At 39.5% G+C, this 16,536-nt stretch overlaps 1 protein-coding gene across 1 annotated transcript; it reads right to left on the bottom strand.

Annotated features, from left to right (window-relative positions):
- Positions 1-1,671: 1,671 nt before the first annotated feature.
- LOC116244797 (uncharacterized) lies at positions 1,672-2,034 on the bottom strand. Its single transcript, XM_031616657.1, has one exon. The coding sequence runs from the start codon at positions 2,032-2,034 to the stop codon at positions 1,672-1,674; it is 363 nt and encodes a 120-aa protein (XP_031472517.1).
- Between the last annotated feature and the right edge of the window lie 14,502 nt (positions 2,035-16,536).

Genomic DNA, 16,536 nt, shown 5'->3' with positions numbered 1-16,536 from the left:
ATATTTAAATTGCTGCAATCGTCCACACAGTCATAGTCCGATCCGTGGCTGCTTCCAAGTTAGGAATCGAAACATGATTGACGAAACAGAAATGATTAGATTTGGTCAAATCGTTGAGGGAAATTGAGGCTAACCTGTTTTTATCTTATATGAGGGATGAGTCGAGAAGAAGCCGTGCACGTGATTTGAAAGTAGCTTCATTTATGGAATAATGCAGTTAAACTTTGCTAAAAATGATAATTGTTATTTAATCTAATAACCCGAAGGATGGAATCGTCCCTAAACAACATCAACCAGGCACTTGAAAGCCTCAACTTCTCCAAACTGACCCTAACCCACTCGTCCAATCACGAATCCCAGGCTCAGAACTCATAAATCAGAGGACAGAACCAGGTCGAGCCGGACAACTACTCCCTCCTGAACTCCCTATCTCTTAAATACCTGCCGCTATCCTACCCTCATGACTCCAAACTCTTCCCTGGCGAGCATTTAGGAAGTCTTTTGGAGAGCGACCGACTCTAGCCTTCCTGCCCTACCTCACCCTCTCCCGAGGTTTCTCTTAGAGCTACGAGTACTTTGAAGATGATTCATACTTCCAGTGCATGCCTTACACCGTCATCCAGAACCCCTCCGAGCGTCAGGACATGCAGCAGGAGTAAGAATCGAGGCCAAGGGCCGTATCTGCAACCCACCCCTCATATTTGTCTTAACCCATATCGGAGTAGGAATTAAAATCAGATCAAAAAAATAACGACTTCTCCGAGAATTCTTCACCAGAGGGCGAGGTGGAGCAATCAGTATCCCGAGTGGGACTTAAAGTCACCAAGAACGTCACGAAAAACATCGGAAAACTACTGTTCAAGTTTATATGGAAGCATCGAAGGACACTGGGATAGCAACTCAAAGTCTAGAAGTCGCATTGGGAATCATTTATGAAGGTGATTTCTCTATGGAAAAAATAGAATAATATAACGCGTTAATATTTGATTCAGAGATGGCATGGGGAGGGGCAGCACTGCGCCCTCTTCCGCACCCTCAGCCGCCACTTCTTTAGAAAAAGATGCCTCCCTGATATCATGAAATCTCACATAAGGCTTAAACGTGTCCACTATGAACGCATCCAAAGGTTCTCAGCAGCCATCACAGACCCCCAAGCGCTTTCCTCCATCGCTTGATATAAATACTAACAATTTCTTTTATAAAATTAGTAAAGAATTAATCACCATGCATTCCGGCCATAGACTAAGGCACTCATAAGGGTTGCTTTGAATAAAAAGTGCTTTTTGAGTTGGATTATGTCTTAGATTTTTTTTGATTTTTTCAAATCAATCGATTGTTGTTTTAAACTTACTTGGTGAAGGAATATGCAATCGATTTAGCTAGTTCAAATATCAGTCTTTTTTAGATAGTTTTATTGAAGGAAACATCACAGTAAAAGATTAATTGTATGATATTTTGAGTTTTTGACTTTTATGCTTGGCATCTTCAGCAAATACTTTTTTTTTGATAGATAAGATAGCTTATGGGTGCTATATGATGTAAATCACGAAACCCAGGGGGAGAAGTCATCACAGATTCCACATGTGTTGCCAAGAGCAAGCCGAATGAATCCCTTTTCTCCCCAAGAGGTGCTCCACGAGTTCTTGATCTTGTAGTAAGTGCTCGAGATGCCTACCAGCAAGACGTTATGGTCGAGATGCTTGCCACAGTTGCTGAAGATACCAGATGCGTAACGGCTCCAGTTGGCAGCATCGACTCCACACCGACGGGCCTTTCCAAGATAGCAGCTTCAAGATTCTTGCAGCCCACAACTGAATGAATGTTGCTGATTTTGAAGCTTCCGCCATGGACCTTGCACTGGCCGTTCTTGGCGACGTAGGGGTAGCTGGCAGTATCAGTGATGCCGTGATCACGAACGTAGGCGAGTCCTTGCACGTTGAATCCGCCATCACAACCTAAGTTGCCATATAGATGGCTGCAGTCGACCAGCTGCTGCTCAGATAGATCCACTTTTTGGCTTTTGCGTAGGCCCATGATTCTAAGACTGCAACTGCGCTGAATGCCCAGCAAGACCCGCAACTTCCTTGATTTTTCACAGGCGAAACTTCTCCGCGCTCAGTCCAGTCAATTTCTCCATTAACTGGCTCCAGCTACTCTACTATTACTCCTTCTCCAGGCGACTGACGAGCCTCATAACTGCGGAGATATGTGGCAGCAAATTATGCGTCAGAGAGGGCGGAGAATTGGTTGAGGCCCATTTTGTAGGTTTGAGAAGGGTCATTGTTGTGAGCTGTTATCTTCTACAAGTTGGAGAAGAAGATGTGTCTGCGATAGCTATCTTCAGTGGAAGTGAATGAGACTCCAAAGCGGCCCTTCCATTGGGTGTACTCATCACTCTGTTCTTGCTAATGAAGGATAAACCGTGGCGAGCGCCAGCAGTACTATGACTGTTGTAACCTTTTTGATCATGATAAAATCTACTTAACAAAGTGTGAAAGTATGAAATCATGAATTTCCTTCTTGAATGCGCTGGAAGCTGCTAACGAAACATCCAGTGCCTCCTCAGTGTCAAATTTCAACTCTACCGACTGAGGGTAATCCTCGTAGACAGTATCATCGATTCCTTCCACTAAGCCGGCAACGGATTTACTAACGGATAGAGTTGTGGACGGCAAGATCTCCAGCAGTTTAGGCTGGGATACTAGGCCCACCTTGCTGATGGAGAGATAGTTTTTTTGGCCCTGGGGAAGATCCAAGCTCACCGATGAATCAATTTTGCTTACGCTGAGGATTTCGGTGTTCTCTGATATGTTCTTTTTGATGTCTATATTCGACAGACTGGTCATGCGAGCGATGATTGGCTCCTTTTTGGGCATGCCATTTGACCAGGCTTCCGAGTGAGAGCTACCACCCTTCTTTTCGCTGTCCATTTATCCGAACACTATCTCTTCACGGAATAAGGCTCTTCTTTTTGTTCCTGGATCAGCTTACCATAAGGAGACTCTCGAGTGAAGACATTTGCGAAGTCAACATCTGCAAAATAGGGGTATTGTTTATTTCCCTAATACCGATTCTTTCAGCTGGATTCTTTTTGAGCATGAGTCCGAGGAGGTGGCGAAGATGAGGATTAGAGAGGTAGGTGAGATCAGGCTCTCGGTTCTTGATGCTTTCGAGGATGCAGTAAGTATTGACTCCCGCGAAGGGGTATCGGCGAGTGAAGACGAAGTATATCAGAACTCCTGCATGAGGAAAGTCTACCTAGTGACCACACGTCGATTTCGAGTAGTGCTAACGCCCACAGGAGTGTCGACTACGGTCGATCATTTATGGAGAGATATAGTACTTGGTCCCTATATACCCCGCTCCTCCTCATTTTCGCCTTCACTCAAAAATTGCTCTGCAGCTCCAAAATCGATCAATTTCAGACAGTATCGCTCGTCGAGTATGAAGTTCTCAGCCTAATTTAAAGATAGCATACTTTCAAGTCTCTGTGCGATACTCCCATCGACTGCAGATAGTCGACTATTTCCACTATTTGGGAGATGCAGTGCTTGTAAATAGCTTAGTTATCTCGCTGAGAGAAGCCGGCTTCGGCCACAGCTTCTAGGAAGCGGAGGAAATTTCCACCCTTACCAAGCTATGTAAGCAAATGGAGCTCCCGCTTCCCCTCTCGCACGGTCGCTCCATGGTCGATGACTCTTATGATGCCTGGGTGCCTCACCGTCCCAACATCTCTACTTCTCTCCAATATTCTTTCTCCTTTTTCCTCTGTTCTACGTTTTCCGACTCTATTATGACAGTCTTCAGAGCAAACATCACCACTGGAGATTCGGCTTCTTTATTTGGCACTAAGGGGCTATTCTATCTTCCATTTTAGACCAAAAAGGAAGAATTGCTATCGTTCACTGCTGAAGATTCCCCCATGCTTCTCTTCCTGGCCTCGTTGATAAGCTCATCGAGCTTGGCCAGATCAGGGTTGGAGTCTTCAGGATGTTGAGCGGGAGTGGAGTCAACTGGTCGCGGATGGGTGGACTGGGTGGGGAGTTGAATGAGAGGTTTGGAGCAGCGTTGCACAAGATAGACTCTGCTTGAGGCTCCGTGACCGATTTCCTCGATTAATTCGTAGGTGTCCTTGGCCAGTTCGACCGTCTGCCTTGGGAGCATTTGATGATGTAATCTATATAACGATAAAATGAGGGCGGACTAAAAATGAGCAGAAATGACAGGATTGACCAAATGACAGTTCTATGAAAGTACTGGTGATTTCGAAGCAGTTATAATATCATCTATGCAAAACGACGACATCTACAGAAAAACCTTCCTTAAGGTTCACGAAAAATCACCCCTCAAAAGAAAGGACCAATGCTTACCAAGTTGCCTGTTGTTCGGCAGTCCCAGGTTATCAGTGCAGGCTATTTGATGGGGTAAGTTCTCGGAGAGGGCGGATTCGGAAGAGTTAGGTTGTGCACACGTAGATAGGATTCACAGCAAGTGGTGATCAAGACCTTCGTGAAGTTTAAACTTACCACAGAGGAAAGCGCAAAGCGTAACGCGAGAGGTCTAAATAATGAAATGCATAAACACCCCAGCATCATTAGAATACTCGACTTCTATGAAACTCCTGATTCAGTCAACATCGTAATGGAGCACTTCAGCCGCACTTCTCTTGCGGGATACGCACGCTCCACCGTCCTCTCTCCGATAATATCCTCCGCCAGACAACAAGGCAAATCGCTGAGGCCCTTACTTACCTCCATCGCATGAAAATCGCACACAGGGATTTAAAACCTTAGAATGTCCTCATCAACGAAACTGGAGATATAAAGCTGATCGATTTAGGACTTTCCATGATGGGAGAACAATCACAAGTAAAAATTGCGGGCACGCCTTATTTCATGTGTCCTGAGCTTCTACACGGCAAAGAGTACGATCCCTTTAAGGCTGACATATGGGCATTGGAATAATGCTCTATTGGCTGACTTGGGTTACTTTCCACAAGATAGCCAGTCGAAGAAGAAAAATAACAGCAAGTTTTAGCTTCACTTCCCCGCAGATATGCATCCAGGCATATAATATCTCATCACCAAGATGCTAGCGTAGGACCCGAATGACCGAATCGAAGCTGAAGAGGTGCTAACCGATACTTGGATCCAGCCGAAAGACTTCAAAAATGAAATATCGAAGTTGATCAGCAACATCTCTAAGTGAAGCTCATTTTTATGCCTCATCTTATAGTATTGCTTACGTTCAGAATCATAATATTGATAAAGTTTGTTAGTCTACGATAATACATAACAAATCCCACTCAATAAAGTCGGATTATTTTCGATCTTGGCTTGCTCTTTGGCTGTCTTTTGGGTGTTGCTGCCCCTTTGGATGTTCCAACGGTGCAAAATTGGGATGGACTATTGAGACGCTGCACTTTGGAGGAGGTGAGGGAGTTATCCAGCCAGACAAGGTCTTTGGGGTGGCCTTCAGAGTATCTAGTGGCTATGTTCTTAAAGGATAGATGCTGGCTAAAATCTTTTTCTGCTTTTAGGTGGTTATGACCCTGCATGAGATGTTGCAAAGTCGCTTGGCGATTCGTTCATTCTCTCTAATTTGCTAATGCTGAACTCTTCGATTATAATACTCCTTGAGATGGAGCTCCATCGGCGGTTCTAGGAGATTACTTGACACATTTTGTAGTGAACGATCCATGGTTTTTCGGCTACGGAATTAAAGGAGATGTTGGTCTTCGTAAGAGACTTAACTGATGATTTGTTCTTTACGTGTGCAAGCTGGTTCTGTAGACAGATAAATTTGTAACTGCGATTGTAGGGACTGTATGAGCCTTTCATCGATAAAGTTATTAATATGTCGAAATAAAAATTATTTTCATCATCCATCCATTCTAGAATCATCACAAAAATATAAAAAAGCAAGCAGCCTTTATTAGGTTTGCTTTGTTAATCTTTAACTATAAATAATAGAAAAAGTATTTATGTTGCGCGGACCCTATCATTGAACCTATTTATTTATATAGGCACTTATGCAATTAAGAGTGGAGAGAATCCAATCTTAATTAAAATAATTATAAAGCGAGATGTTTATGGTAAACTCCTCTCGGGAAGGCACCAGTTTCTGGGCCAAGCACAAGACCTTCATCGACGGTGCCCTATGGGTCGGCATCATGTTCGTAGGATTAAAAGTGGCCAAAGCAGTCGTCGATAAATATGATCTGTGAACGCATGCATAATCCTGCCTATTAACATAATATGCAATATATCTGTCTATCATTTCTCGATGAAGAAGGTCAGGTCTTCAAGTTAAGGCTTACTGTTATCTGGCAAGAAAGCCGTGTATGCTCGTCATAACTATTTTCAGTTAAGACCTTCTCCTCTGCTTCGAGAATTGGCTGCTCTTTTTGGAGGATTTCGAAGTCTTCTTTGTTCAGTTTGACTGGACAGGTTCCGCAATTGCATGAATACCCGCATTAAAATTCCAAAGGAGCTTTTACTTTTTCGAGATTGGCTGCCAGCTTTGAGTTTTGGGGAAATCTGAAATTAAAAGTCTTTTCGCCAATAACGACCTTGACTCGAACAAGATTAGTGGTGAATGGCTGGTAGCATGAAGCGATTAGCTTTAGAGTAGACTTGGAGAGCATCGGATGATTATATTAATTAAGGAAATTCAACAAAGTATGAAATAAGCATGTTGATAAGGGCATGAATGATAGGGTAAAATTATGATTATCAATAGTTGTTGGTGTATTGACTGTGCATGGTGAACATCGAGTTTCTATTATGCTATAGATTTTTATTGAACATTTGCCACTTGCTGGCCATACTCCTTTGGACGGTCTTTTTCTACTCAGTGTATGTTTGATTTTTGGTTAGTTCGTAAATTGCTTTTACTTTTGGAGCAGCTTGGCCTTGATCTATTCAGCTTTCTTAATCTTTGAGTATAGATCTTAGATTGGTTTTATTTTAGGTCGTTTGTTTCTTTCAGCTTCTTCAAAATTTGCTAGAATCAGTTTTTGGTGCATTATATCCTATACTTTTTTCATTTTTTCCATGAAAATGGCCCTAATTTGCTCATTTTTATTCTTAGCAAACTTGAAAATTTATATTTTTAGTTGTACTCTTTTTGCTTCTCAAGCAGTTCTGCCCTCTTAGCTCGATTTTCTTATCATCAACGTTATAGGTGTATGGTGATTCTTTCAGTTTCGCATTTTGGCAAGAGGATTCCACTATATTCCTTTCTTGGTAACTGGAGCAAAATCTTCAAGTTGTAAATCAAGAGATGGCTCGTTGCTGAACCTGATGACTCTACTTGTTGGCTACTTCGATTCTCCCTCTTTTGGCTTATCATTTGGATCGGGAATGTCAATTCTTGACTGAACTTGGAGCAGCTTATTCGATCCACCGTCATTTGAATCTTTTTCAAACTTTTATCCCCTATCTGCTTTTTACGGTTTGTCGAATATTTCATCTGGTCTAGCTGAAAAATCACCCCAACTCAATGATTTTTGAGATTTATTATCAATCACAAAACCCTACTTTTCTTATCTTTTTGTATTCTAAGATTTTCCTCCTTAGGTAAATACTTAAAAGTTTTTCTTCTTGTTCTGGATTGCTGACAGTTTATCCAGTTGAGCAAAATCAAATGACTTCTACTCTCCACTTAAGACTGTTTTCTATTTCTAATAAACAAAGTTATTGGCATTGGATTAGCATTTTGATTGGATTTTTATTGCTTTTTCTATTTTATGATTTAGACTCATTTGAGAAGGAGTTATTAGCAAAGAAATCTTCAAAAGTGTCTTTTGGCTTTTATTCTTTTTAAGATTTTCTCGATGGATTTTTTTCCTTTAGCTTTTTAGAATTAAGTGATTATTTTTAAAAATTGGCAAAAAGTCTGCAGCACTAACATTATGAGGATCTGGCTGGCTTTCCTTTTGGTTTGGCTGCTCTTAGCCTATTCCTGGAAAATTGGAAAGGCTAACCCTGAAAATTCATTATCTTGCTTTTTACCACTCACATTAAAAGGATCTGAGTTGCGGAACTCATTATTGCTTTGCTGCTGATTATCTGCAGCGCCTATGTCTTGGAATTGAGAAAAATTCAATCCGTATTCCGAAGCTTCTTTATCACTTTTGCTGAGAAGACTAAACTGTCTCTGATTGGCTCTGGAAAACCACTCAAACCGAGGTTTCCCCCTAGAATGTTATTCTTGTGATTGGACTAAATATTCTTGAAGGAGTTTCTTTGGCTAAGTCCTTCAAACATTTGGTTGGAGGAGGCTGTTTATAGAACTATTGAACTTCCTCAAAAGGGTTTTTGCCTTTATCCGAGCGCTGAGTTTCAGTTTAGAAAGGGTTTTCTACATTATTTTTGCTGTTGTTCAATTTTTAATCAAAGAAGTTGTCGTTAGGATTATATCCGCCCCTTGAAGAAAAAGGATTTTGACCACTGTTATTTAAGTTACCTTTACTTTAGCTATTCTGCTATGGACGCTTTGTTTTGCAGGTCTGCTACCTTTAGAGCTTCTGTCGAAAGAATTGCCAAAAGGGTTGTCCATTAGTTGTTTTGAGGCTATTTTTGCTTTTACGCTTTCAACTTCGAAAGGATTAGCAACTGGAACTGGAGCTAGAGCTGGTCTTTCGACCATATTTCCAAAATTTCCTGTGGCGAAAGGATTCTCAAGCCTATGAATATCATCATTTTCATTCGTTTATGTCTTCAGCTTTTGAGTGACTGTTGATTCCCAAAGACGTCTGATTTGTCTTCAAAAGGATCCAAGAAGTTAGATTGGTGGCCAAAGTTTTTTGAGTTGTTTTGAGATGTGTCTAATCCGAAGGGATTATCTTAGAAGAAATCTTTCTTTGAGCTGATTTCAATGGTTTTGAGGGCTGGTTTGGAAGATTTTTGCTATCAGTCTTGGAGACATCTCCTCTCTGTGAAAATTGGAATCCGATAGTTGAGATGAGTCTATTTTGCTTTCAATTCTCACTTTGAAGAAATCTTCGTTGTCTTACTTAGGCTGTTTTTCTTTCTTCTTGGATTATGTAAATGTCTTTGTTTTATTCATTTCTATTCTGTTCGACTCTAGCAAAAAATCTTCCTCATCTTGTTGTTGCTGTGGTTGGTTTTTTTCAAATTTTGGGCTCCAAAGGAATTATTATCGTCGAAATTCGGCTGAAAGTTCTTCACGCTTCCTTTTTCAGAAGGCTTTCGCTAAGCTTAGAATTATTTAAACAACTTTTCAGACTCAAGTTGTTGCTTCGACTAAGGTTTCTTTATAATTTTGGTGCATTTCCGCTTTACAGCTGTTGCCTGCTCATTTAGAGGTCTTCTCTTCAGGGATTACTGGGATCTATTTATTTCTATCGGACTTATTTTAGGACTACTTCTATCAGAATTTGATTTCTTCTTACTTTAATCAGTTGTGGGCTTCCTCCTAATGCCTGAGGTGGATAGATGCTCTATGTCTATCTGTATTTGCAGGCCCACCAAATGATCCGAACCTATCACTGTGTACGCTTTGGCCACTGTTGGAGTGGAAATCAGCAGTCTTGTAAAGTTTTATATCACTTGATTGCCTTGTACTGACGCATAACGATTTGATTCTTCATAATTTTAGGCTTTTATTCCACTTTTTCTTCAGGTGGTACCTATATCCGAGACTGAGGTTGAGGGCTTGGCCTCTTCTAATCCTCTGTTTTATTGGCGAAATGGAAGTTGAAGTTCTACTCTTTGCCAAAGTTTCAAGTAGTTGGTTGCTCAGCTTAACATACTTACTTTTAAAGACTTCTAATTGCTCAGGTTTTTTAGACAATATCCTCAAATCTTTTTGAACTTTCGTAACAAAGTCAAACACTTCGTCAGCTTTAGTTCGTCATTCTTGAATGTTGGATCTCCTTCGATTTAAATTATCAATTAATTTCCTGCTTAGATTGTTTTCTAGATCTGTCCAACGATGTCAGTGATAACAGGCACTAAGTTACGAAAGGCTTACATTAATCAGAGGCGAAAGCTGGCAATAATTAGTTAAGTAATGTTAACGGTTCCTTCACTTTTTCGTAAAATTCATCAATATTATTTCTTAGTTCCCTGCTTTCAGACTTTCTCTGCTGCTGAGGACGTGCCGGTTGTTGAACAGCTGGCTTCTCTTCTCTCTCTTTCTACTTTGGCTTCGGTTTTGGAGGTGAAACTTGTTCTTGGAAGGCGCTTTGGGCTACTATCTTGACATTCTTCCGCCTCCTGTCACTGTCTTAGTAAGCTATTTTGGTCTTCTTTGGGAAATTGAACGCCATTCATTAACAAATCGTTATATTCCCTATGAAGTCCTTATACGGACCATCAGGAGCTTTCGGCCAATTTTTCCCCACTACTCCAAAGCTGTTAGCAGAGTATTGAAGAATTTAATTGCATACTGTTCCTGGTCTTTCTTGACCGATCCGAATATATCTCTTGCTCTCTACTATTATCTTTAAAATTCCTTGGTTCCCTCTTGTGTTGAGCTAATATGGTGAGTCGCTTAAGATTTTTTTGACGACATACTTGCCAAGAGCTTTATTATGAGTCAACATGAGATCTTTCAAAAGCAGCATGGCTTGGTATTTCCTTACAGGCTGGTAATCTTCATTCTTGATTGTGCTTTGATATTGTCGACAATCATCTCGATGACTTTTTGGTCTGATCCTCTGAGATGGGCGGCTAAAATATCCTTAGCCTCGTTGTACTTCTTGGGATTTGATATGCAAATCTCCATGCTTTTTTAAACGTCCTCTCTGATAGCTTTTTCTTTGCTACTTTCAAATAAAAACATTGTATTCTTTATAAGCGATATAAATAAAGTAAACGAATTATCAGCATGGAACCAGAGATGCGTAATCTTTGATGGCAATATTATCGTCCTAAAAACCAAAGATTGCCTTATTTGGCCCTTCACCATCATCCTGCCTCCTTACTTGAAGACGCTGGTCACGCGAAGCACTATCAAGAATGAGCATTGACTATATAATTGCATATTTACGATAGGAGTTCGGTGGTCTTCATGTTAAAAGAGCTCAAATCGAGCAAGTAGTTCGTGAAGTGCATGTTATTTATGTTGCAGATGGTCTATCGTCGTCTTTGTGGGTATTCCAACATAAACGGAATTAGTGAAAGGCATAAAAATTGCATCTTGGCCCACTGTGATTTATTAAGTATAGTGATGCCATCGTGGGGTAATTATTTAACAACAGGTTATTATAGTTGACTTGTACTTCAATATCTTCGGTCTGCTTTGTGATTATCTTCCTCATTTAAGTTGAAAGCTATTCGTATTCTTCCTGCAGTCTTCATTTTATCTTTGCAGCATAGATATTTCTTGATTAAGTCGTTCAATTTATATATCTTTTTCTGTGTTTTTCTCAGGAACTGCATTCAAATCTTTGCTAAAATTAGATAAAACAGCTGACTTCAAATCATTCTCTATTACCTTGGGAGTCTATTTCAATTAGATTTATTTTTCCTGGGCTTTTTTCTCGATCTAAATGATCTGAATCTATTTTTGGGCAAGAAGCTCCTTCAGATATTCATTGAGCTGCAGTGAATCTTTGAGCTCATCTCACTCCTGAGGATTTAGTTGTAAAGTTATTAGTTAACCTTTGTTTGCTTGTTAAGAGTCTTCTCAAGGGACTTATAATCACCTAGCACTTTTCATACTTCAGTCTTTATTTATTGATTTCTTCACTTCTTTACTTCTCACGGATATAAGTTGTCTTATTTTTCTGCGATTTTTCTTGACAAATCAATGATTTAGTATTTGTTGTTTTCCAGTTCTGATTGCATCGAAGCTATCTTTTGCTGAAGCTAAGGTATTTTCAAGTTATTTCTTCTTTTTCTCTAATCAGTTAATTGATCTTTTTGTTGTATACTTTGGAAAAAACGTCTCCCAGTCTTTTCAAATCTACTATAAATTTTTACTTTGTTGTTGGCATCATTGGCAGAAGTAGCTTTTATCTTTTAAAGAACGACATTATAGCTATAGACCATAAACTCCTAAGGACTCAAGACTGATTATTCGATATCCAACATGTTGGATGATTGATATGCTCTCATAAGTTAGAGATCCGATGACCATTTTACTCACAATCTAGTTAGGGTACTTTGGCATTCTTTAAGCATTCGTATTCACATTTTTGGTTATTCTTCAAATCGGAAAAAATTTTTTGCGTAGGTTCTCTTACTACAGGCACATTTTGGAGGCAAATGACTGGAAGGAGTTGAGAACTTTTTGAAGCGAATTCTCCGTTTTATTTATGTCTATTCAATATTGGATGTTTATGCGAGGAGCTGGCTTTGCGAGATTTGCCTTCTACTCGAGCTTAGATTCTTATTGGTGACCGATATCCTTCGTTTGTTCTACTGTTCAATTTAAGATTTGATGGCGTTTTCGATGGCAACAGCCGTTTTGTAGTAATTCCCCATTTAGTTTCTAACCTTCACGTACCACTGCAGGATGTACTTGATTTGCAACTTGTTCTCCTCGTTAAATTGGTTGAATTAACAGTAATAGTTGGTCAAGTCCTCACAGATGCTTGCGAATTAATCCAATAAAACTTTGCAATATTTTATGAGGATCTCTGTATCTTCGCCTACAGAGCCATACCATACTTCGATTACAGCTGGTGTTACTTTGGACTAATTGGTTGAAGAGAGTCAATATCTCATCATAATTTTTTTATTCAATTTGTGACTTTCTTCCATTCTCAGTGTGTGGGTTTTCTTTCCGAATTACATGTCTTGCTATTGGAGTTTCTCAACGTAATCTTATGCTTCTCATAGTCTTCCTTAAACTTCAAAAACAAAGGTTAGAGATGCTTCTTGAGGTTAGCGATTTGATTCTAGTATAGTGAGACAGAATTTTCATATTTTTTCTTATTTCAAAGAAACCTGAATTCTCCCTCAAGCTTTTATCGTCAATGGCAAACTTAGCTATCAGAGCTTACTTTAGACTAAAAAGTTCTTTCAGCTTTTACTTCAGTATGAAGGCTAAGCCTTGATTGATTTCAGTAAAGTGTTGATGGATTTCTGCTGATTTGAGCATCTCTATACGGTCTGCTCAATCTTGTAACTGTATTCCTTCATATTGGAATATTCTTTGGCAAGTTGCTTATACGATTCCTTCAAACTATTAATTTTCTGAACAAATTTTTCATATTTTTGAAGTTGCTCCTATGTGTATGACTATCTCAGCGAATCGTAGGAAACATTGTTGAACTTTAATTGTTAAGGTTGATGAGTTTATCCTTTAGTTCCTCCACCCAGTAGGCCTTGGGTTTGCTTTAGCATATATCATTTGGTTTATTGAGTCCTTTAGGTTGAACAGGAAGAGGCAAAAGATGCGCCGAATCTCACTGTGGTTGTTATTATTGAAATCAGAACTAATGGTCTTATCGACAGCCTCGTTCGAGAAATACTTGCTGATGGCTTCGTGCGGCTCGATGATGTGGCCGATCTTGGTGATCAATAGTTGGTCCTTGGGATTCATTTTATACATGCTTGAAATATGATTGAGGATATGCTCTCCTTTGGTCCCTTCCTCCATCCTTATGATCTATGAATGACCGGAATCTCCGTGCTTTATTTCAATGTCCATTCTCTTTTGAATTTAAATAATATAGTTATAAACTACACACCAAATATCCCAGACCATATCGCATCGGTTGCGAATATATGATAAATCATTTGTGCTATTTAACTTTATTTAATAAATCAAAACATATGAACAAAAACTAGATCTTAGGTGACAAGAAATTCAAAGCCGGAAAGGAAAATGTCACCACCGGCATATTCCAATGGTCTAAGGACTATGCATCGGGTGCAACTAACTTCTCAGAGGCACGTAAGCACTCTTTATGTCAGTCAAGTATTTCAAATCAGCCGGCGCCTTCAAAAAAGCTCTCGATGCACTCAAATAACTGATTATCTGCAACGAAAAGATGCTGGAGTACATACTGTTTGACTTAGCAACTGGGCAGTGGCAAGAAATTATGAAGAAATGCTGGAGATATACATCAATAATTTCCCAGAAACACCATTTTAAACCTTGAAACAGACAGCCATGCAAGGCTTCCAGTTCTTCAGGATGGCTGAAGCAGTGATAAGGGAATTTTGATGCTGACGAAGATCGCAAAGTATAGAGTCATTTATAAAGCTTACTCATCAAGAAGGGAGATATGAAGGAAGGAGTGGAGATATTGAAATCCACTTACGAGACTACCCTGGAGGATGAAAAAGTTTCAAAAAGAAAGAACTTTCAATCAAATCGTTCAAGCATACATGGAATCCGGAATATACTCAGAAGTATAGAGAATGTATCAAAACCTAATTAAACGTGAGCCAACTGCAGACAACACTCAGTACTCCTAAACGATTAGAATGGTCTCATCATTTGGTCGTTATTCTCATCCACACGAAGCAAAAGAGCATAGAAATAAATGTACGAGCTGGCCAACTTGTAAGGCTTACTTATGAAGAATCCCCAACTTCTGGAGTCGGATGAATGCGAGGCCGCTGACGAGCTGATAAGGCTTACAAAAAGGGAGATTCCGAGAAGTTTATGAAATGGACCACCAAGGCAGCAGTGACTTGCATTTTCCCAGTCATCGTATCCCAATTATCACATAGATCATCAAGAAGCTACGAGAAGTAAATGTGCCCACTGCTGCTTTGATTGAAAATTAAGGAGCAAACTAGACCGAGAAATAGAATGCAAATATCGGATAGCTTCTTTTTTGATCCCACCACCATCCATATATGGATTAATCCACATATAATTAGTAAAAATCATGAAAAATGATGATTTTGTATAAAATGAAGGCAGTGATACCCACTAAACCATTCACCACCACTTCTGATGAGTTTTTTATCTCCATTCTTAATCATAAGCAAAAGCTTCAGTAATAGAATATCAATTAGATAAAAATAAAGTTCTCTACCAATGCGTGAATTATAATTTCGGAAGCAATATACCTCTGCTCCAATCACCACCACCATATTTCACTTATCACATCATTAATAAAAAGCTTAATTTACTCTTGATTTCAAAAGTTGATCTTTTATGGATTTTAACTTTTCAAAATGCAAAAAGGCCCTGAGAGGTGTGATATAGCTTCTAGCAAATATTTCCATGCATCATATCCTACCCTGATATATAAATTATGATAAAATGCGTTTTGATTTTACATAAGCTGAAACCATTCCTGTAATATCAATCATTTTTGAAAAACACGCTGAAAATCGCTGAAAAATTCCAAATGAAAGGACGAAGCAAGGACATATGAAATATGGTATCTTTAGGGAACTTTTGAATGTTCTATATATGGAACGTGCATGAATTTATTCTATGTTTCTATACTTTCTTTATAATAATTTAGAGTTGTACACGATATGCCTTCAGTATAAACACTCCAGAGGTTTTACGAGGCACTCCTGGACCACTCATAAAGAAGGTCGACATAGGTCGCAGAGTTTAATCAGAAAGCTTCAAGAGGCTGCCCCATTAAATTCACTCTCCATCTGGCGAAAAACCTTTAGATTAGCTAATAGCTAACTCTTGCAGGACTCTTATCGCCAAACGGGCCATCGAACACAACCTCAAGATTTCCAAAAAATTTCTTCATAGGTTTGACATTTGTTATGCCTAGGCTGATTGTTGTATGCGTCCTAATCGCTGAGAAATGCTTCGAGGAGGAGCAAATGATGCATAGACCTTCTCCCTGCTCTCGGGAGTCCCCATTAAGGACATCATTTTACTCGAGGCAAAGGTGCTCAACATCTTGGATTACCGAATCCTGCCCCAGGGAAGTGATCTTGACCACATCCTCAGCGGAGATGTTGAAGGCCTCCTCGCGAATTGGAGATTTAATCAATGAATCCCTGCCATGATTGTTGGAGATATGCTCACCAATATGATACTGCCCCACTGTTTATTTACCACCCTTCATTATCAAAACCAATCAAGATACGCCTCATCGAAGCTAAGCATCCTGGAACCGTTTATTTGCTCAAGAGTTTCATCCATAGTCCCACAGCAAATCAATTCTTTTTTTTTGAATTCCAGCAAGAAGATTAATATCAGTTGGCCGTTACACCCTTCAACCTTAGAATTTAGAACATTCCTTCCTCCACTTTTAGAGGTCCGTAAGGGTCCGGTGGGCAAGATATGTTAATGTTGAATATATACGGTCAATAGAAAAAGAATTCACTAATAATATTCGTTAAATGATATTGATTAATATTTTCTGCCTATACAGCATGACTTATCATAAAAAATGAGGGAAGATGTCAAACGCCCTACAGTCCACGCTTGGAGTGACTTCCATCATTAGAGGAGCGAGCTTGCGCACCTTTTCGGTACTCTGGTAGTGCCTCCTCGACTCGTGCTCGGTCTTGTACAACTCGTATTTTTTATTTTAGACAATTGAACGCCACTAAGCTTGGTCTCCGAAGTTTTTCTTGTTCTTTCTCATAAATTAGTAATTCCCCTTTTCTTCTTGTGTCC

Source organism: Nymphaea colorata, unplaced genomic scaffold (genome assembly GCF_008831285.2).
Source record: "Nymphaea colorata isolate Beijing-Zhang1983 unplaced genomic scaffold, ASM883128v2 scaffold0319, whole genome shotgun sequence".
Lineage (NCBI taxonomy): Eukaryota > Viridiplantae > Streptophyta > Magnoliopsida > Nymphaeales > Nymphaeaceae > Nymphaea > Nymphaea colorata.
Note: the sequence above shows the minus strand (reverse complement) of the source record. Positions and strands in the feature narration are given on the sequence as shown.

Coding starts and splice junctions, on each gene's coding strand:
- LOC116244797 (XM_031616657.1), bottom strand. CDS start 2,034: ATGGGCCTACGCAAAAGCCAAAAAGTGGATCTATCTGAGCAGCAGCTG.